Consider the following 22,151-nt stretch of genomic DNA (forward strand, 5'->3'; position numbering starts at 1 on the left):
GGGGTCAGTGAGTAAGTCAATCCTTTATTTATACGTGTATATACACACCCATACTATTGGCCGAGACAATCTTAAAGAGGAAATGGTTTTATTCAGTAAGGGAAAGATGACCGGAGAACAATATGTTGGTGTTGGGAGGAGGCTTTTGCCGGGCAAAACCAAAAAGTTAGACCGCGAGTGAGGCCTTGGCCCTGGCCAGGGCCTTCAGGTCTGAGATGCACTTGGCGATGCTCTCCTTCTCCTGAAGAACACACAAAACACATGAAGGTCAGAGCAGTATAGGCTGATGGAAAAAAACTAATATTGTAGAATGAAGTATGTCAAAGTATTGCGTCTGAGGTTAAAATATCTCCCCGTCCAGCTAGCCATGATTTCTAATTGTTTATATGTGCTGTAGCCTACAATGGATATAGATGTTTAGTTTCCACTGATAGAAAAGTTGACATCTGGTGAACAAGTCCACTCGAAAGGCACGAATGGCTGAAATTGAAGCCATTTTCTGAAATGAATTAGTATTTTTTCAGTGGATGTAAACGTTTTTCACCAAAGATCAAATGTATAAAAAAAAGTAGAGCGAACTGTGTGTGGGCCTACTGTAAACAACCCTGTAGCACCAATAAATTGTTAAAACAACATGATTTTAAGTCGCACTCGCTCGTAGCGGACAAAATGACCTGGACATATCTCTAGGAAATTCTGAATGCGAGTGATTTCAATAATAATAATAATAATAATAATAAAAGATGGTATTTATAACCTCTTGGTTAATAAAAATCTATTGACGTCATCCTGTTATAATGGAGATTTGCATCTCCATTACAACACGTCTTAACTGATGACTCACTTGTTATAGGTCAATGACAGAACAACACACTTTACGTAGCTCATTTAGTTTTCTGTTCTAGCCTATCGATGATTGATGTTCAATAATAAAAAAAAAATTGCTCCTCCAGTTTCCAAGTTCCAATGTAAAATGGCTATTAGTGTTCTGTAAAGGGAGATCCACTGTGAAAACCCCTGCTATAGCTCAACAGTGATCTCTGATGGACAGCGGAGAAACAGCAGCCTCTAGTGGACGGTTGGCCGCCATTACATGCTCAGATCCCAGCCCCCCACTTCGGTCTGCCCGGGACTGACCTGCAGAGGGGTGATGCTGCCGACGACGCTCTTCTCCACCCAGTTGACCATGTGCTCCTGCTCCATCTGACGGTTCAGGTTCTGCACGGCGATCTGGTAGTCCAGGCGCTTCTTCACCTCATTGGTCACCATGTGTATCCTCTCTCTGAAGTTGGTCTCCAGCAGCATTGCCACGTTGTTCTGGGTGATACAATTATACAATTCAGTCTTTTTTATGGTTTTCCTTTGAGAGCAGGGTTCATGTGGTGTGGTGTGTCTGCCAATATGCAGGATGCTCATTAACGTTTTGAGCATAGGGCTTCTATTCTCTTTTTTTACTGATAATAACAATTACTACAACATTAAGCCAGCAACTTCCTTAGCCAATCACAGCACATTTCTCCCAGCAAATGCCTTTTTTTCCTGAATACCTTAACCTCTATTATGGCAGCCAAATGTCTCAGACAAAATCGAAACAGCACTTGCAATTTGGACACAGGGAACTCACTTTTTTTTTTATCCGAATTGCTGATAATTAAAACATGCATTTGTATAATGGTAATAGGTAACAGCTGGACTTGCTGTTTGGTTTTCTTCTTGTGGCATAAAATAAATGCAAACTCTAAAATGTTACGCCTCTCCAAGATGCAAACACGCATGTCTGAATAAATGTGATTCGGCGTAAGCCAACCCAAAAAACACAAAGAACAGCCGAACCCGGGTGTGAGAACGATGGAAATGATGCAAGTGTCTGATTCTGTGTTTACCCTCTTGGCATCGAAGAGCATCGATCTGCCCTCTGCTCTCCACTGCTCCTTCTTCTCCTCCTCGATGGCCTGCGACAGGCCGACAAGGGCCACATCCTTCACCGCCTGAGCGTTGAGCACTTTCTCCTGCAACCCCAATCACACTACTGCTTTAGGCCCAATCCCATTTCTACCCCTTCCCCCTTCCCCTTCCCCCTTCAAAACAAGGGGGAGGGGTAAGGGTAAGGGGTAGAAATTGGATTGGGCCTTAGACTCCTTAAATGGCAGGTGTGCACACATTCTTAATAAAAGAGAAATCGAATTCAAGATCAACAGGGTAAAATAAGTTAATGGACAATACAAAGAAATGCTTATGGCGCAGGCCGAGGATTAATATGTCAAAGGAATATATTTGTAACCACTTAAGACTGGAAATAGTAAAAAGCCCAACCTCGTTCAGTTTGTCAGCAAAAGCAGCGACACTGGGTCCAAACTTCTTGATTGCGTAGATCACAACAGCGCCGATTGAGACGGCGGACAACGTTTCGTGGTTGATGATGTAGATCTCCTTGGAGAGCAGGTAGCATAGGAGCCCAGTGCCCAGCATGTAGGGGCCTAACAGAAAGATGACCCCCATTAACAGGCCAAAAATGACCCAAAACCATAGTATGATATATCCAGTACAGAGTACATAAGCGTCATAATGATGTTTAATACGTAATAAATACATGCAGAGAGTATTAAAAGCACGTGCACAATTCCATCATAAAGTTAGTACTATCGATCATTGATTGATAAATCTATGACTAAGAAACCCATTCTTCCAAGACCCACATACCGGTGACTCCGGTCTTGGGGTACAGAAGCTGGAACAGCTCTTCTGGGATGATGCCATGGCGGACCTGTCCTCCTTTCTCTGGCAGTGCGGGAACGGGGGCCAGACTCTTGGACGAGGTGTGCAGGGAGTGGGAGGCCTGGACTAGCCTATGGATGTCAAAGGCAATGACAGCTTTAGCTTTGATAGGTCAGCTGCAAGGACAGTGATTGTCAAAGTACTCACACTTTTTTAAGGTCATAATATGATCCTTTCCATATTGTTAAATAAGCAACATATTGATAGAAGACTATGGTAATAACGAAGATATATATAGCCAGTTAAATGCTTTTAGCACGGATTTTAGAAAGGAAAGGACATACCCAGCTCCAATTGGACCTTTGCTTTTCAGGGCATTGGCTGGAATATAAAAAGAAAACGTCATTAGTTTCAAATAACAACACGCGAAAATCAGAAGACGTAAACCCATTGAATAATTTTGTCAATTACATACAATGCTGCCATCAACTGGAAAGATTCCATAAGCTGAACGCCTTGACAGACAAGGCATGTCCTCGTTAACATGTGCCAAATCAACATAATATTTGTGGCTATCATGTGGCTATTCAAATATTGCTTGGCTTTGGAAGACTTTAAAAGTGCAGCTGTCAAAGAGGTGACATTCTGCAGGCATGCCTTACGACGAACAGCTAGTTTTGCTACGTCTTGCTAACGCTACTTGCTTTCAGTCACTTGAATTAGTGTCTGCATGAAGCCTATACAAGCAAAGCGGTTGAATAACCCCACAGAAATACGGTTCGATTCTTCATTTACAAACTAAATGAATAGATAATAATGCCTTAAAGGGCTGTATGCTGCGTGTCCTTTAACTGGTAGCGCGAAACGTAGCGTTAGCATGTCATTCAATGTGTGGCCTTCACTTTACCCTTCAAGTTTACATGCAATATTATTTGATTCTAGCAACTAAGAAATAGGCAATATCTGAACTTTGTAAATTCCTTAATAAGCTTATATCATACCCGAAAGTAAAACGGTCCTCGACAGCATGTTTAGAATATGAAGTGCAAAGTTCGTCCAACACTCAGCACCTTAGCTACGGCCTGTTCTTGCCCTTCTGCAAAGAGCTATGTATCAGGATGGCGGATACACAGGAAACGCTTCAGAAACAACGCGAGATTATAGACTTGAACGTGCGGTAGCTATAACGACTACGTTCGCTAGATGTCGTTGTTTGTCGCGTTAATGAATGTTTATTTGGTGTACAAGTTAATAAACATACGACAATGTGTATTGGTAATTGGGTAAATTAATACCAAAATATATGCATAGACCAGCTCTTTCCTCTTGATACAGAATACCAAGGAAATCTGTAATTTGTCTTCTGTGTTGCTCATTTGCACATGCAAACTCCTCCATTTCACTGTTCTGCCCAGGTGCTGATATTTTATGTATTAATCTTGTGTAGGGTTATAATTTAGTTTGATCATAACAATGCTGAGTATAATGAACTTTGTTGTGCTTTTGGGCATGTTGTTTTGCTGCAGAAGAACAAATAAGACTGTTAACACACCAAAAACACAGATGCATTATGATAACCACATTAATTTAGAGTAATTTTTAATAGTACAATGCCAACAGAAACTATCAGTGTGGTAACCAACAGAAAACAACTTGCTCTGGTGGCACATTCTCCCCCAAAACCTCAGATATTATATGCTGAGTGCGTATGTAATCTTTGGGCCCACCCGTGCATGCCTTGAGTTTATTGTGAGTGGCCTCGAAGATAGAGGAACATATGAAGGGGCTGTTCGCTCTACTTCCTGTAAAATACGCTTGACAGGAACACCTATGAGACGTTAGCCGACATTGTTTCAGAAGAGAAATGGATGACTTGTCAACTGTTCCCTTCGGTGCAAAGCCGTTATAATTAACCTACTGTCTGATGATAATATTGATGAACTCCTAACAAGTAAGAGCATCTATTTTCTGCAAACTGAAGGCTCAGTGTCTCTTCTCGCACTCGATTGTTGGTCGGTTTGCATATTTGATCTCTTCTCACAACAATAGCCAGACACAGTTTTTCTGGCTTTGTGACTTTGATTGTCGTTGAGGTTTGCCTTTGTCCTTTTGTTTAACCCTGAAGGTATTTTGTTGCTACTACATTTCTGCAGAAGTGTCTAGTTCTGCCTCCATTCCTTTTGCCATGCTGGAACTGCACACTTTGCACAAGTCATTTAATTGAGGGAGACCATAGTGCATCTAGTGAAATCATTTTCCTTCGGTTATACGTTTCTTGTAACCAAGGGCTTGCGTAACTATTAGAAAGCACATATAGGCCTGTCAAGCAGTTTTTGATAATTGTGGGATAAAACAGACGATTTAACTTGGAATGACTTGTCTAGACACTTTCATTTTGTGACATAGTTTTTATCGGTTAAAAGGAGAGATGTTTGTCTATCAAATAACTTGAATGCCATGCTACCCCTTTATTCTTAACTTAAAGATGTAGCATTTACTCACAGGATGCATGTCTTCCTTCTAGATTAAATTTCTGTTTCTGTTTCCTTGAAAAAAAAAAAAAATAGATTTGAAGCCCTTACCTTCCAGTTCTGAAGCTATGGCTAGTATGGCTAGTTTGGAAATTCTGGACATCAGTGCAACTCCTACCTCACCAATCAAGGACTTTGATCAGAAAGAGGAGAAAAGATCAGAGAAATACCAACACCTCCGAGGGCGAAACAATAAAACGTCCTGTCGAAGCCCGCCGAGAGATGTGGATACTAGATTAATAAAAGATATGCTTCAACACAAGAGACACCTGGAGTTCCAGAGAAGGAGAGCTGGGAGCCCAGAGTTTTGCCCGGAGAGGACTGTGAATCCAATATATTGTTCCACAAAAAGAAACCCACTGGCAAAGACAGGTCATGTGAAACATCAGAGCGCAGTACCGATGGCTCAGATGCTGGATAAACAAAACCAAAGGACCGCCACGTCCATAGAGGACCCCACAGTGGTGTTGATCTCAAACAGATTAGGGGTCAATGACCCGAATCCTGGTAAATGGGTAAGCCTTTTTAATACAATTATTTATAGCTTCTTCTGCTTTTAAAAAAGCAAAGTACATTTGCTAATATGATTACATTATGCATTTTTGTTGTTCCTCATTTGTTTTCTTTCTGATGTTCTTAGGCTACCTTATGGTCAGAACCTTTACCGTTGAAAGACCAGAAGGAAGATATGCCAGGGCAACAGGAGACAGCAGGTTTCGCATCAGTATCCCTAGCAGAGAAGTCCATTCAGCAGAATATGAAAGGTACCCAAACAAAAAGAGAGAATGTATCCATGGTAACAGCCTCATCTTTTACATTCGATTCTAGCATGGGACTTATTTTTCATTTATGTTAATGTAGTTCCTTCTTTCTCTTGAAGGACAACAAGCAACTAGCATCAAAACAATCACAGCAACTGAAGATTTCCACACAACCATGTCCTCTAACTCTCGTATTCTCATTGAAGCTATGGTAGAGCAAAAGATATTACAAGAGGCCTGTGTGCAGACTGAGTGAGTTTGAGATTTACTGTTCGGTTCTGATAATATATGGAAAACAAATGTTATCAACGGCTTACGTATATTTTGTTTTCCACTGCAGCCCTGGCCTGGTCACTGTTAAGGCATCTGTAGGTTTACATTTCTTTTCATTTTTATTATCACAAATTATTTTGAGCTTTTGCATTTGAGTGGCTCTAAACAAGCCACATTGAGAAAGTAAAAAATCATTTATGCAGTGGATCATAAAAAAAAGTTACATCTATCTTATGATTATCTATTTTATTCATCCTCATGTCCCTCTTCTAACCCTAAAGGATGTTCAGCAACTCGCTGAGTACTTGCAGGTAATAAAACTCTTTCACGATAGCTTGCTACATCTTTGTCATTAATATCTCAAGGACAAGGAATATCCATTACCCAACAGGCGTGTCAATGACGGTTACAGACAATCCAAACATCTCTCCCTGCCTTGTTTAGGAGGCTCTGTGGAGAGAGGAGGCTTTGAAGAAGAAGATGGCCATCCTTCAGCAGAGCGCATCCAGCCTGCTAAGCTCCTCCGACAACATTTGGACCGTAAGATTTCACTTGTTGTGTCCTCTGCGCTGAGACCATACATTTCACCCTACTAATGCCACCGTTATTGTTAGCATTCCATAGAAAAGACAAAAGCTTATTTCTACTTTCCTGTGGTCGTACTTTCATTCAATTATATTAAATATATATTTAACCAAATATAGTTCTACTTCTACTACAACTACTTATGTAGGGTTTCCCTTTAGTTCAAAGTGTAAGTGTAAATAAAAATAGTGTTTGTGCAAGATAAGCAGCTGTCATTCAGCTGCTCTCGTCTCAAGAAGGCAATTCATGTGGTTTGCCGCTTCCTGCCTCTTCTCAACCCGGCAGAGGAAGAATGCAACCTGCCACTCTCTCTGACTCTGATAGAGAAGGGTTGTGTCACTCAATTTGATTTGTATGGATGTTGCATGCTGCTTCCAACTGCCGCATCTCAGTCTGTATCTCTTCCAGGGTAGCTTCTGTCTGTATGTGTATGTGGCTCGTGTTTGTGTAGTCAGGAAATAAAAACAAAAATGTTTCATAGAGGAAGCAAAGGTTATTCAAGCTTGAAAAGGGTTCACTAGAACAGTTTTCTGAAGCCACCTTGTTTCTAAACCACAATTTCCCATTAACCTTTAGCTCTATACTTCACCCTTGCCTGTGGTACCAGGTCCCGCTTGCAAAAGAGAGGCACAACCTGAGTGAGACTTCAATATAAATAAAAATGATATAGGTTAAAGAATTGTAGGTAAAATAAATAATTGAGATGAACCGTGATGTAACTTGACCAAGATCGACTTGCCCTTTCCTAGTGTGTGCACATACATTCTATTCTGTCACAGACTGAGGCATGTATGTTACATTTTCCGTGTTCAGTACCGCCTGACAGACATTCTGGCTTCCTCTCAAACCCACAGGCTCGCTGCAACGAGGACCTTCTGACAAACAGGATAACATCTCTAGAGGCGCAACTGCAGCTCTGCTTTCAGGTAGGAACCATTCAAAATTATATCGGCCCAGCACCCAAGGAAAGGTTTCAAAAGGATTGTGCCTTCTGTTTCACAGTTCAACAAGGATGTTTTCATGGTGTTAAAAGCACAGCGTTCTCATGTTCTTATGTTATGCTTTGTTTTTCTATGTGCACTGGGTCTCTTTGCCATGTCTACTTGTGTGTAGTCTCACTGTAATTGCACCCTGATCGGTTTCTGCTTATTACTGTTGGTGATACTGAACCGTATGTGTTGCTGCCGCTGTGCTCCCCCTCAGAGGCTCCCTAAAGACGGACTGAAGAAGCTGGTCCTGACAATGGAGAGGCAGAAACTGGTGTATGAGGAGAAGGCCTTGGCTGCCCTGCAGAAGGCCACATTGGAGAAGACAAATGCATTGGTTGAGTCGCACCACTTCCAGGTAAAAAAAATACCCACCTTTTACACAAAACACTGTAGCCTAAAGGCCCAATCTGAGTCATATAAATACAAATTATGTACTTAATAGAGTTACATTATAGTTAACATTTGCATGCTTACATAAGTATTGAACATGTATTGCTGTAGGCTATACATTGTGGTAAAAGGTCCAAAATATGTTTCAGTAAAGTGGAGAATGAACCTTTCGAAGAAGGTGTAGGTTTGTAGTAAAACTAGGACGATACACATTAATTTGCTTCCTTAAGATATCAACTTTGGTCAATGTTTAAACAATAAATCACAACGGAGTGTCCCCCCCTACTACCGCGATGATGGCAATTAACGTCCCCACACCCTGTCGTCGTAGATTAGGTCTATTTTTCCATTTACGGCACAGCACTTCGCGTTGTATTCTTACCTATTCATCTGTAGTTTACCAACATTTGGAACACTTAAAGCTAAGATTTCTTCACAAATAATGTGCACTAACGATACGGATTACGCATTTCTTGATCTACATTTTCCTTGCTGATACTCATTATTAACCGCTAGGAGGCGCTGGAGACAGCCAAGACAGAGTCCTCGAGGTGGCAGGGTCTTTATGAGGAACAGAAGCAGATCTCAGGGCAGCTAAAGGAGTGTCACGAACGCACAAGTGGACAGGTGGACCAGCTGCACAGCCAGCTAAAGGTACTGCCACAAAGTAGGATGTAATAACGCCAAAGCATGGTCGCATTTAGCGTCATCAGGGCAGCCTCTCATGCTGTTCTATGTGTGTTAAATCTTGTCTTGATGCTTGATCAAAGGCTATACTAGGATGCAAGGAAAGAGGTGTGGCAAGGTTGACGTGTGTGTCTCTGCCATGCAGCTGTCCAGTGGCCAGCAGGAGGTGCTGAGGGGGCAGACGAGCACTCTACAGCGGTGCCATGAAGAGATGCAACGCAACATCTCCCTTCTGGAGCAGGCCAACCAGGCCCTGCGGAATGACCTCTGCATGAAAGGTCAGACTCAGAAAAACAAAGTTGAGCCGCCATGTACGTTTTCACATGCAAGAAGTATAAGATTAGGTCCTTAAGGTAAACAAATAAGGGTTATAAGGGTGTTTAGCCTGGGCAAACAGTTTGGTTGTAAAGTCTTTTCTTTCAGCAACTGAAATTACAAAACATCTGAGAGTTTTAATTAATTAGTTTTATTAATTAATCAATAAATAATATAGAATTTAAATACTGTTTGGAAGGAATATTCTCAGACTAGGGAGACAGGCGAATCACAGCATTGTATAGTAATTAACCCAAACCCTTCCTTCTGCTCCTCAGCCCGTACCCCCGAGTGCTGGGACTTCACAGTGCAGGTGTGCCTGCCATCAGAGGAACCTGAAGAAGACCAGAAGAAGCGGGAAGACAAGGAGGAGGACAGGAAGGAGGACGGGGAGGAGGAGGACGGGGAGGAGGAGGACGGGGAGGACACGGAGGAGGAGGACAGGGAGGACAAAGAAGAGAAGGAACAGTCGCTGCTGGTGCAGGAGCTTAGGGACACGCAGGACAGACTCAGAACCAAAGGAAAACAGGTGACCAATACGTTAGTAAGCACTGGTGGAATATACTGGGAGGTATTGACAAAGTATCTAGATCTAATATCAATAAACAGCATGAAGCCCAACCTTTCAGTGGTTCTGTTGGTTCAACAACCTTAATACCTTTACTTTATCAACCTTTACAACAACTGTAATATATTGGCATCTTTAACAAGATATGTTTATATGCAGTGTTGGAGCTCCCTCTACTGGACGTGTTGTGTAGATTAACTGGTGTGTTGTAGACATGCAAAGTTTATTATGCGTTGTATTATTTCTCTCAATAAATGTGGCACTGTGTGTGTGCATTTACTCGCTTTGGCTTGCGTGTGTGTGAGAGTCTGAGCCATCAGAGTTAATATATAGCAATCCCATCCCCTCAGCAGAATCTGTATCAGAGCTGTGGGTTTTTTAACAAGATGGCAAGAGAAGTGGACAGTGGGCCATTTTTAAGGTGGGCTGTAGGCCGCCAAGCCAATCAGAAGTTAGAAACTTTACCTTTTCTATTGGCTGAATAATATTCTTTAGTAATTTTTGATTTGCAATTTGGTTGGCAAGAGGCATGTTTGGGTTAACCCTGCCCATTGCTACCGCTGGCCCCGAGGCCCGGCCTCTCTGTGGAAAGTGAGAATGGAATATCTCTGAACTGCTGCTACCATGGTCAATGGTACTCACTCACAGTCGACAATCAGTGTGTCTCCCTTAAGTTATGTTTTGGTGCAAAGTTTTATCGTTATAATAATAAAATAAAATAAAACTACTGCAGCATGTATTCATTTGCATTTGTTATTTTTTATTCAAGATATTGTTTTAAAAATGTCTGTGCATGGGTGTTGTTGTTTGTATGAATCTGTGGTTTGTGTGTGTGTGTAGTGTGTGGATCTGGAGGCAGAGCTGGAGGCCATGCAGCAGGAGTACAGGTCCAGCCAGGCCCGGCTGACGCAGTGCAGGGACCAGCTGAGGCTGCTCAGCCAGCGGCACAGCAGCACGCTGGCACGGGTGAGAGAGAGAGAGAGAGAGAGAGAGAGAGAGAGAGAGAGAGAGAGAAGAGTTGGAGAGAGGGGGGGGAGAGAGAGAGGGGGGGGAGAGAGAGAGAGGGGAGGGAGAGAGAGAGGGGGGGGCTTCTTCTTTTTGCATCTTTCAATTTTAAATAATACATCTAACATTTTGTACATAAAATGCAATGTGCTTCAAATATCATTCAAATAAAACACATAATAAAATGAAGTGAAGCAGAGAGTATCAAAACATAGAAAAGAGATACAAAAAAATTGAATGATGAATAAATGAACAAAGTTTGCCACACTCAAGATGCACGGGACACCCAATAATCAATGTTTTTTTTTTGTTTTTTTTCTATAGGGGTCCCGAAGATCCTGGACGAGGATGTTTGTCCTCCTCATTGTAATCCTGGCTTTCACAGGGGTTGCCATGTTGTCACTGTGGCACCCCCCTTTCAGGGATCAAGTTGCCATCATCCTCTCAGACATAGAGACCAGAATTGAGGACTATCTTATGGAAATGGCTTCCCACCGCCACTGTTACAGACCTGTATGAAATATATGGTAATGTTATTATTCCAAGCTATTTAAATGGAATATTTAAATGGAATAGATGAATAAATAGTTCCTAATTATTTATCTTAGTAATTTTAAAGATAACATTGGACTATCTTTAGTGAAACTTGATGAAGTGGGAGGAATAGCCTATATGATATTCATGGTACTTGCCTAATATGTAGGGTTAGGGCATGACTGCGACAAGTTCAAATATAAAAACAGATAATCCAATGTAATCTTATGTGTTCATCAGTTACCTCATTTTGTAATTAAACTTTCTGGAAACATCCGACCAACACTGTTGACATTTTTGTTTTATATATATATCACTTCATCTTTTTTTTGTGAATAAAGTGAACAGAAACCTTTATATTTGCTAATAGAAGAACACATTTTCCTATCAATAGTGCCGATGTTTTCCATGAAATAACTTAGAAACCAAAAAGGGAAATAGGCCCTTATTAGCAGGGCAGGTGGACATCCTGGTCTAAAGACACACTCAAAAGACCTTTGATGTGACAAAAGATCACTAAGCAAATCGGCGCCATGGGTCAGATCAGGTCCAGCAGTGAGCGTCACAGTGAACGTCACAGTTGCTCGACCATGACCTTGGTGCAGTGTCAGTGTGAGAACCTTTAGCAATAATGCTAGCCTTTGTTTCACAAACTTAGATTATCCATTAAATAAATTGTATTGACATTTGGTGGACAGCTGATATAATTGAGCTGCATACCATTATAGCTGTTGAACCAGGCAGATACATTTGTCTGTTGTCAATGACCTATGAGCTTTGCCAATAGAACACATAGCCAATTTGAGCGAAAACACGAAAATCATATCAAAACATTTCTAAATATATATTTTAGTACAGCAAAAGGAATAAGAAACAACACTCCTCACAGGCAAGCTAAGCAAAATGTCCCTCTGAGTGACAAGGAAATCACAAATGCTATTTTACAAAAAGAGATAATACTCATAAATTCTGTGTATATTTAATGTTATATTCATAAATTATGTTTCACAAATTTTGTTGAACAATAACTAAAAAGAATTGTACCCATTTTAAAAGTTCACTACTTACCAGTGGAGCATGAAGAAACTCAAATTTTAAGGACAAAGAATAAAGGATTGCATATAACTTTTGTGTTGAACAAATTTTTACTTGCGATTTGTGAAACATGCTATATAATATTATGAAATGTAATACTTACAGATCCTTTTTAATTTCATAACGTTTTGCAAAAGAAAAAAAAAGGACCACCCTACATCTTTTCAATTAACCGACTCCACGGTCGGTAACCCACAAGTTTGGTTAGGGCCAAAGGTAGATGACTGCAATAACATATTGGATAATAGTTAATGACACACAAATATACACTAAAGGCACAACTCTTACGTTGATCTGCCTCATTTATTAGCATTTCCTTTTATTTAACTATCCTTTGAATTAAACAATGAAGTTAAAAATAAAAGGCACGGTTTTCATGTTCTACCATCTTTAGCTGGATCTAGAGTCCAAACACACTCAAACTGAACCTTCCGACACAGGCCTGAAGCCATTGCCATTGTATTCCTGCTATTGCCATTGTATTCAGTGTTTGTTTTTTTAACAGTTCCAGATAAATCCCCATTATAGATGAATACTGACACAGCATATCCACTCTGCGACGTTTGACCTCTGTCTTTCCCACAGTACTTACCTGTATGTTCCCCAAATACATGAAAGCGCGTTCAAGGGATGGATCCAACCCGCTTTCACGTCAATCTCCCTGGGACCCTGGCATCAAAGGTAGGGGAATGCCGGTCTAATTTGAGACTTATTAATAAAGTAACTACGTGTAGATGGCAGCATTATATTACCCAATATGAAAACAGTGTTATGGGTGATAAGCGGATTATGATTGTTTCTTGTTTTCCGTATTTTCCCACTATAGACAATGAAGTGCCAAATCCTCCTGCTTTGTTGCCTGGGGGTGTGCATGTTGAACGTTGCAGCTTCCCTAAAAATGTGTGCCTTCAACGTTCAGAGCTTTGGGGAAGCCAAGGCCAGCAACAAAAAGGTCATGGGACTTTTAATAAAGGTAGGGTTTATATACATAATTCAGATTTCCCAAGAGAAATCTACATTAAAGGAATATATTCATTTAAAAGGTTTTATGGTGAATGGGAATGTTGTTTAATCTTTTTCTTCCTTTGAAGATCCTTGCCAGGTGTGACCTGTGTCTGATTCAGGAGGTCAGAGACTCTAAAGGAGGAGCCATACCCCAGCTGGTCAAGGATCTCAACAGGTCCAACATTACATCTGTTCTACATTAAAGTGTAGAGGTTGCTCCAGTGTCAAAGGACCTGGTAGAGATACTGTTATTGGCTCATCTTTGTCATTGATATTCTAGCCCTTGTCCATCCTCCCTCCGCCAATATGAGTTACTTTAAACGGATTGTCTGTTTTCAGGTTCGATAAATCCAATTCCTATGCCTACATTGAGAGCAAGAGGCTGGGGAGGAAGACATACAAGGAGCAATACGTTTACATTTACAGGTAGCCTCCTGCATCGCATCAGATACGACTGAAGCCCTTCTTCAACTGAAAGACCTCATGCCGTCTTGCTGTTGTTTGTAACGCTCTTCAGAGACAACGTGCTGCAGGTGAAGGACCATCATCAGTACCACAAAACGGAGGCAGAGGGCACAAACGACACAGACGTTTTCTCCAGAGAACCTTTCATTGTTCGCTTTCACTCCCCTGCAACGCGTAAGAGGACCTTTCAAAATTCTTCAGAATGCTTGGGGAAATCGAACTAGTAGGAAGTAGGAAAAACATGTTGTATTGTTTTGGTGGGGTGTGTGAGATGTGAGGCACTGATCATGACTCCCTTCTTAGTGGTGAAGGATTTCATCCTGATTGGTCAGCACACCAGCCCCAAAACAGCCATGAAGGAGATAGATGAACTGTATACTGTCTTCAAGGACATCTACAAGAAGTGGAAGATGGATGTGAGTTCAGGCAAACCTTTTTTAAATCATTTAAATCATTTTTATAAAAAGAAAAAATGTCTTTCAAATTTGTTTTCCCTAAATGGCCGTTCCAGTCTGATTACGACTGGGAGTTAATCGGCTGTCATTTCCCCTCTATTTCCTGTTTATTTTGCCCCAGAATGTTGTGATCCTAGGAGACCTTAACGCCGGATGCAGCTATATCACCATCAAGGGCTGGAGAGCGGTGCGCCTGCGGAGCAACCCCAAGTTCAGCTGGCTGATCGGAGACGAGCAGGACACCACCGTTAGGGAGAGGACACACTGTGCTTACGACAGGTGAGCGCTGCTAAGCTTCAACGAACATGTTCAATATTATTATTAAAATAGAATAAGTGGCGGTTGAAGAAAAGTAGAATTTGTGTCTTTTGAGACACCATAACTTTTTGGAGTATCTCAGACTAGGACGAAAATAAGTATGTCCATTTTAATTCCCGACAGGATTGTTGTCCATGGACGCGAGATCCTCCATGGCATTGTCCCGGGCTCAGCTCAACCTTTCAACTTTAAAAAGGAGTTCCACCTGAGCGAGGAGGAGGTAGTTCAACTTCTTTCATTTAACACACACACACACACACACACACACACACACACACACACACACACACACACACACACACACACACACACACACACACACACACAGGTTAAAGAAGCAAAGTTGTTAACAGGGAGGGAAAGGTATGTGCGTGAGTGGTTTAGGGAGGTCCGTTTAATGTTTTCTTTGGGGGAAATTCAGTGTTTGTGTGCGTGTGTGTTTTGGGGAGGTACAATGTGTGTGTGTGTGTGTGTGTGTGTGTGTGTGTGTGTGTGTGTGTGTGTGTGTGTGTGTGTGTGTGTGTGTGTGTGTGTGTGTGTGTGTGTGTGTGTGTGTTTGTTTTTTGGTGGGATGAGAGTCTAGAGCCCTTCTTTTGAATGTAAACAATGACACCATTTTCTTTTGATTGGTTTGAAGGCTCTGGAGGTCAGTGATCACTTCCCGGTTGAGGTGGACCTGAAACCCAACCACCGCTACAGGCTGCGTAATGAATTATAGACCAGACAGGACAATCATCCTCAGCAGCCAGCTCTCCCTTTCCACTCGACCCCTTCTGTTTTACTGGATGAACACATTTAGTATACATATTTGATCAATTTATTTGAAATATTTGTTCTTAAATATAGTGGCCATGCCAACAACAGCAACATAATGATGGAATGGTAACAGTCGGTTGTACTCAGAGGCAAATAAACATCACTTGTTACAGTGTGGCGGAAGTGAGTGCGGGAGTTTATGTTGTGCATCTGAAACCTCACCACATGAAAGCTGACGATACTCTGTGACACGGCTCAAGGTAAAGACAAAGGAACTTTTACGACTCCACTTTTATATAAGTGCATTTCCAATTATGATACTACAGTCCTATGTTTGTCTTTTTCTACTTGTTGATGATTGTTGGTTGGTTGGTTATTTTCTCAGCCATTCTTTCTCATCTAAAGTGCAAGTTTATACTTGGGTTTGTTTCGACAGGAAGTGACTTGAATTAGCAACAGAAGTGGCATTACCTCCACTTTGCTGGGTTCACTCTGCGCATTAGAAATATCCTATCCTTTTAAAAAAAAACATGATTTAATTCCACATGCCTCCATTTCAGTCTTGAATGTACTTTACTACTTTTGACTTTAAAATATCACTCTTCAAATATTGAAGAAAATAATGGACGATGACCAGTAAGAACGACTGTAATAAAATGCATAATATGCTTTTTATTAACAACTCAATATATTTTTGGGACATTTAAATTACGTTGTAACAGAAACAGCTCTTCCCTCCATTGTAGAATTGGACTTTGAGTTCCTGCAATCGAAGAACAATTCAGGACAGATACCTCAGAGGAGAATCCTCCAGTCCAAACTGCGGTAGACGAGGCTCTGCATCAGCAAACACTTAGCAGAACAAACGGGTGCTTACTCACAGGAAACAAAAGGTATAAACATGTCTGAATATGATGACAAAGGAGACTGGAAGGATAAAGAAGTCCCTGAGAGCAGACGGCCCGCTGTCCCTGAGGTCCTGCAAGAGGATGCTGAAAGCGCAGGTAAAAAACTCTGCAAGACAGCCGAGGAACAGGAGGCAGAGGAACCAGAGGAGCGGCTGGCATCGATGTGCCGTAGCCACAAGCTCTGGGACGGCTATAAAGAGGACAGGGCCTTTACAGGAGAACCTCTGGCCCCAGACGGAAGCAAAGTAAGGAATGAGGCGGAACTAGGTTGGAGCGAAAGTGATGAGGACATGGGCTATTTTCAGAAAGGACCTCAAGATGAAAGTTGGATGAACACACAAGGTGATTTTCTTCCGGAGGAAGAGCGAGAGAGCGCCAACGAGAGGGGTGCAGAGTCGGATGAGTTGATGTACAAAGACAAAGAGAAGGAGGAGAAGAAAGCTAACTTCCTCACCATGCTGTCTCCTCGAGAGGATGGAGGCCCGTGCGGAGATGAGGACGTTCTTAATTTTCCTATACGAGACCTAGTGCAAAGTCTGGGGGAGCTCGTGTCTGGAGAGGACACGGTGGAGGGCTCTACTGAAAAAGGGAAGGAATTCACTGGGGATGACCACCAACGGGCTGGGGCGACCTTTGCCGTGTTCCCCCCAGACATCTCTTCTTGGGGGAAAGACGAGGCCGCAGATGAAGAAAGCAAAGGCAATCTGGATGCAGTGCTTTCTGCCTCGAGTGAGACATCTCATCTTGATAGAGAGACAGAGCCCACACTGTTAGGTACAGGAAATATTGACAATAAAGAAGACCGGGATTTGGGTTCTGGATGGACCGAAACAGTTGTAGAAGCAAAGTGCAGGGCTTTCACAGCTGGGGCAACGGACGACAAATGCAAATCAAAAACCCTTCCATATGCACAAAGAACTGTGCTGTCATGTTGGATTGATGTTGGAGAGGAGATAGGTAAGTGTCCAGAGAATGCAGATCATACCCAAGATGAGGCAGAGCTAATTGGAGCAACCAACACATGCTCTCCATCAGATAAAGATCTTCATCATTTCTACGACCATACATGTGCCACAGAGTCCATTTTTGACGCAAGACCACCAATAATACACATCATCAGCAACAGTGATGATATCCAAGCTAACAAGACTGATGGGGAATGCAAAAGAGATGATTTAAGTCAGCATGAGTCAGCTCCTGCACTCAGTCCACCGCCATTACAGAAACACCATGTCGAGATGAGGACAGTCTCTGAAGACTCATCTCTGACAAAGATCGACACCACATGGGAGTCACCGACTGGTGGTGAGGACAACATGTGGGCAAAAATGCCTGGGTTCTCTCAAGAGTCCATGCTAAACACAGAAGACAGAGGCAAGCAGAACTCACAGTCTTCACTTGAAACTGCAGAGCCTGCCAAGGTGGCCTCAAAAGACCCCTTCAACACAGACGTTCAGGGTGACATACGCCCCAGCACCTTGTTGTCCAATCAGGGATCTGTGGATGACGGTTTCTTCTTCACCCATGAGGACGAGGCTTCGGGAATTGCTGAGCTCGGATATGATGGAGACGAGTATGAAGACAGCAGGAATTGGGAAGACGAACAGGAGAGAATCCAGGCTTTCTACAAGTTTTACAATGAAAGCGATGGGGAAATGGATCAAGAAGGTGAGCATGTAGACAGTCTTTAAATAAGGACCTAAACACCAAGATAATAAGTTAACCTTGGATTTTAATTTGGTCGTGTTTTGATCGCTGTGTAGGCAGGAAGACAAAAGTACACTTTTGCATGGATCTGTTGCCTCAAGTCTTTCACTATGATAGTGAGGCGTAAGTGTCATTCATTTCTCTTATGCAAAAATGGCTCATGATGGTCAAACCGACTGCCACATGTCAATCTGAAATAATGTCTACCAACTTTTCGGTAATGGCAGGGATTTATTGGACAGTTCTACTGAGGCAGAGGAAGAGATGATCCCTGAATACAACGTAAGAGGACTATTATTACCTGAAAGGTTGTCAAGCACAATTTGAACATCTGCGTCCTCAGAATGCATATTATGCACATGCAAACAGTACAGCAATTCTATGTTTTTAGGGGAAGAGAGAAAATGATACACCCACATTGAACTCCAATCTACAACTCAACCGCGATGTGGTACCAGAGACTGTAAGTGCTTTAAAAGTTCTTAAATTGAGTTGATTTGTGGTAAAGTACAAAGAACTACATAAAGAATCAATCAAATAGATGTAACATTTGATTGGCTTCGCCTATGAAGATATATCTTTCATTAACCTCGTAGGGTCTTGGGTTGCTGAAATCCATCCTCAAGATGTTCCTGGTGATGGGGACTGGCCTGCTGGTGTTCTGGTGGACTATGGATGAGACTGACTTCCTTGGACTCCCTCTTTTCAAGGGATAATATGCCTACCTTCTTTATTCATGTGAAGCATTGCTTGATGGCTTGTCCAAAGTAAATTCCATTAATAAATTTGTATTTCACAAAGAAATGTAAATCTGTGAATGACAGTTTAGAGGGATTCAAGACGGAGGCCATGTGGCCTGGTTTATAATTTGCAAACAATACAATTAGTGGAACCTTACGTATATTAGCTTTTCAACTTACAGTTGAGGACTCGACGCTTGTAGCTGTTGAAATTAAATAATTTCTCACACACACACACACACACACACACACGCACACACGCGCACACGCGCACACACGCACACACACAGGAGGATCCATAGTTTTGTTCCTTGATCAAGATAATTTTCTTATTATTATTTTTTTAAAGATCGAGGGATACAATGCAAGATATAAGACAAATGAATAGTTCCGGAGCTATTTTGTCAACAAAAAAAAAGATCCAGGACAAACTATGGCCATGGGCGGCGCCCCTGCATCGCTGCTCAAGCTTCAAAACGAAAACCATCACCGCCAAAAGGAAACGGAACTGCCGCGTGTGAGTCATCTGTGGCGCCTGGGTGCGCGCGTTTGGTGTACTTTTAACAGCCGTTGCCAAGATGGGTGGAGTTACTTATTTGGATTAGGGAACCAAAGCGGGAACTGCCCTTGTCCATCGAGTGAAACAAACATACTCTATATTTCATAGTTAGGCACCAAAATAGTTGGTTTCGTCTTAGTAGATTGTGGCTGTATAATATCGTAGTTTGTGTACATTTCACGCGCTGTTTGACCAAAGTTAGCCTGTTTAAGGAACTCAAAACAACACCATGTCCACGCTGAGCAACAAATCCGACCAAGAAATAAGCGCACTTCTTGATGAATATGGAATAAAGCACGGACCGATTGTGGGTCAGTACAATCCCTAATGTTGATATGGAGTTTACGTTATGGAGTGGTTTATTAGTATTGGAATTGATTTGTTTTGTTTCGCCTAACAATAGATTCAACCAGATCGCTGTACGAAAAGAAGATACAACAGGCCATGGGTAATAAGGGAAAGGCAAAACCATCCTCCGACAAAACCTTCTACAGAGAAGAGGGTAAGAAAGTTACTCCTAGACCCATGTCCATATGGCAATATCTCCATGTACATACAAGGTAGATAGCAAGCGTTATGTTTCACCAGCTTCCTGAGTTCGGAGTTTATCCGAGATTAATCCATAAAAAAACAGTTTGTGTAAACATTAACCAACATTCCCCGGCTCCTATTTGATGCTCGTTATGAGAAAAGTATGTTAATAATGCGACCTATATTCACCATGATACCTAACCCCCCATGGTTTTTAGGTATCATGGTGAATAGAGGTCTCATTATTAGCGTAAAAAAGTTTAGTGTTGGGAAAACATTGTCACAGTCTTTCAATTTCAACATGGGTTTCACCCTGGGTGGACAAACTAACAGGGGCGCACAGAGGAGGACTCCCGTGGGGAATATTGTCATATTCAAACATCCTCATTCTACCTCATTGTCTACACCTGGCTGGCTTGATCACTTCCTAAATGTTAGGTCTTTGGAAGTTATTCCACAGTAATAACTCTTCAGAGCAAGGCATTACAAGAAAAAACGATCGGATCTTATCTATTTTTGTTGTTCTAATTTCAGAGGAAGAAGTTACCTATTTGAGCTATAGGTCACCTGTAAGTATCCTAAAACATGATCGACTTTATCATATGTATCTAAAATACATCATGTATCAATTGTTCCTTTACGCCCTGTTTTATTTTCTTCAGTCTATGAGTGAAGGCTATGGAGACAGGTAAGATTCAAAATTACATCAAATTATTCTATAACCTCACATTTACTTACTATAACGGCAACTGAAACATGCTTATCTGAACTCTTAAAGATAACATGTCATTTCCAATCAGGGAACAATACTCTCATTCAGGCCAGGAGTACGCTCAAAGGAACCTTCAGGATGCGTAAGTTATCAGTGTACTGCATTTCTTCATATTTCACAGAACACAACAAAAACTATTTTTTTATTCCCCTTTTAGAAATCCCTACTTACGATCAAGGTCTGAGGTCTTCAGGAGTCCAGATGTTGACAAGTAAGTACTAACTAATTTTCCATTTGAATTTACTTTTAGGTTTGTCTCTTCAAAGGACAAGTCCTACATATTTTTTTTGGGATTGTGGCATTCACCAATGAAGCAACCAAAAGTATCAGAATGGGTTTGGCATTAAGTCATAATTGATTGGTGCTGAAGACTGCTGCTGTGGTCTTAAAGGATCTTTAAAAATGGGCACAATCTTGTTGCAATAGTCATCATTGTTAATCACTTCAATGTACCTAGAGTCCTCATGTATGTAAACAAATCTTCCCATTCTCATTTCACAAAGGCACCGAACAAAGATGCATTAGCAAATGTTGTGGAATGTCAGTCCATTGTAGCAATGAGTTCTGACTGCTTTAATGAACACAGTAGAAGCCATGTACATGTTTGTCTGCCAACCCGTGCACATGCGCACTGTTTTACACTGAAAAGTTCTTCAGAAATCCTTTTTATAATGCTTTGAGGTAAAATATAATAATTGTTTTTTAGGCACTACGACACACCTTTGACTTACAGCACTGCGTCCTACTCAAACGCCACCCCAGTGAAATGTAGTGTGCCCGTTCCGGAGGAGAAGTCTCATCGCCTCATTCCACTTTGGGTACAGTTTCTGGTCTTTCTGATTGTTGCAGTGTTTCTGTACTTTGTGATTTGCAACATGGAGTCCACACACAGTGAGCCTTTTAAACAACTTAAGTAAATTCCCTCTGGATTTTAATGGGGAATGCAGTGTTTCATTCACCTTTTTAATACTTTTTCAAAAGTATGGAATAAATCCAATCCCTCTAAACGAGGAATATGTACTTTGCCAGTCTAAAAACAATTTTTCCAAAGCAACACTATAGTATAAAGCACAGATTTGCTTTATTATTTATGTACAGTTTCTTCAGTCCATATTGATTAACCCTGGGGCCGTGGCAAGAACAAAATATTTAGATCAGTCGTGTTGTTTCCATCTATGTACATAAATGACCGAACTGTCAAGAACAGAAATTGTATTGTATGACTGCTGAAATGTTAGCATTTAGTTGGGGATTTGTTGAATAAATAAATAAAGCGTTTTAGAAGGCATTAGAAACATTTAGTAGAAGCTTCTGGTGGCAGAATCTGTTACATTTGACACTTATATAAGAGAGCCTGTCACTTCCTTCCGAAATTAGCATTTGTACTGCGTTGCCAATTCCATGTTGTATTTCCTGACCATTGTTGTTATTCACTGCATATAATACTTTACATTATTTAAAATAAATTTGATCAACCCTATAAAATG

At 41.4% G+C, this 22,151-nt stretch overlaps 5 protein-coding genes across 5 annotated transcripts; 4 read left to right on the forward strand and 1 right to left on the reverse strand.

Annotated features, from left to right (window-relative positions):
• Positions 1–11: 11 nt before the first annotated feature.
• On the reverse strand, positions 12–3,873 carry atp5pb (ATP synthase peripheral stalk-membrane subunit b). The gene is made up of 7 exons (XM_060046590.1): positions 3,717–3,873; positions 3,060–3,096; positions 2,701–2,846; positions 2,314–2,477; positions 1,884–2,009; positions 1,138–1,317; positions 12–241 (listed from the first exon to the last, which is right to left on the reverse strand). The coding sequence occupies exons 1-7, from the start codon at positions 3,742–3,744 to the stop codon at positions 167–169; spliced, it is 756 nt and encodes a 251-aa protein (XP_059902573.1). The 5' UTR covers positions 3,745–3,873; the 3' UTR covers positions 12–166.
• A 620-nt stretch (positions 3,874–4,493) lies between these two features.
• Positions 4,494–11,629, forward strand: LOC132453466 (trichohyalin). Its single transcript, XM_060046320.1, has 14 exons — positions 4,494–4,666; positions 5,283–5,761; positions 5,887–6,010; positions 6,127–6,259; positions 6,348–6,375; positions 6,562–6,591; positions 6,725–6,820; positions 7,720–7,791; positions 8,069–8,209; positions 8,761–8,898; positions 9,077–9,209; positions 9,525–9,775; positions 10,655–10,780; positions 11,144–11,629. Exons 2-14 carry the CDS (start codon positions 5,315–5,317, stop codon positions 11,336–11,338), a joined length of 1,914 nt encoding a protein of 637 aa, XP_059902303.1. The 5' UTR covers positions 4,494–4,666; positions 5,283–5,314; the 3' UTR covers positions 11,339–11,629.
• Positions 11,630–12,981: 1,352 nt separating this feature from the next.
• Positions 12,982–15,624, forward strand: dnase1l1l (deoxyribonuclease I-like 1-like). The gene is made up of 9 exons (XM_060046550.1): positions 12,982–13,129; positions 13,275–13,421; positions 13,540–13,628; positions 13,793–13,879; positions 13,971–14,092; positions 14,222–14,334; positions 14,495–14,652; positions 14,815–14,911; positions 15,329–15,624. The coding sequence occupies exons 1-9, from the start codon at positions 13,079–13,081 to the stop codon at positions 15,407–15,409; spliced, it is 945 nt and encodes a 314-aa protein (XP_059902533.1). The 5' UTR covers positions 12,982–13,078; the 3' UTR covers positions 15,410–15,624.
• On the forward strand, positions 15,471–19,241 carry LOC132453420 (uncharacterized). The gene is made up of 7 exons (XM_060046234.1): positions 15,471–15,489; positions 15,621–15,707; positions 16,194–18,023; positions 18,119–18,185; positions 18,290–18,344; positions 18,454–18,525; positions 18,659–19,241. The coding sequence occupies exons 3-7, from the start codon at positions 16,349–16,351 to the stop codon at positions 18,776–18,778; spliced, it is 1,989 nt and encodes a 662-aa protein (XP_059902217.1). The 5' UTR covers positions 15,471–15,489; positions 15,621–15,707; positions 16,194–16,348; the 3' UTR covers positions 18,779–19,241.
• A 189-nt stretch (positions 19,242–19,430) lies between these two features.
• emd (emerin) lies at positions 19,431–22,149 on the forward strand. Its single transcript, XM_060046639.1, has 7 exons — positions 19,431–19,672; positions 19,765–19,863; positions 20,427–20,461; positions 20,555–20,580; positions 20,693–20,746; positions 20,822–20,882; positions 21,375–22,149. Exons 1-6 carry the CDS (start codon positions 19,591–19,593, stop codon positions 20,877–20,879), a joined length of 354 nt encoding a protein of 117 aa, XP_059902622.1. The 5' UTR covers positions 19,431–19,590; the 3' UTR covers positions 20,880–20,882; positions 21,375–22,149.
• Positions 22,150–22,151: the final 2 nt, after the last annotated feature.

Source organism: Gadus macrocephalus, chromosome 1 (genome assembly GCF_031168955.1).
Source record: "Gadus macrocephalus chromosome 1, ASM3116895v1".
Taxonomy (NCBI): domain Eukaryota; kingdom Metazoa; phylum Chordata; class Actinopteri; order Gadiformes; family Gadidae; genus Gadus; species Gadus macrocephalus.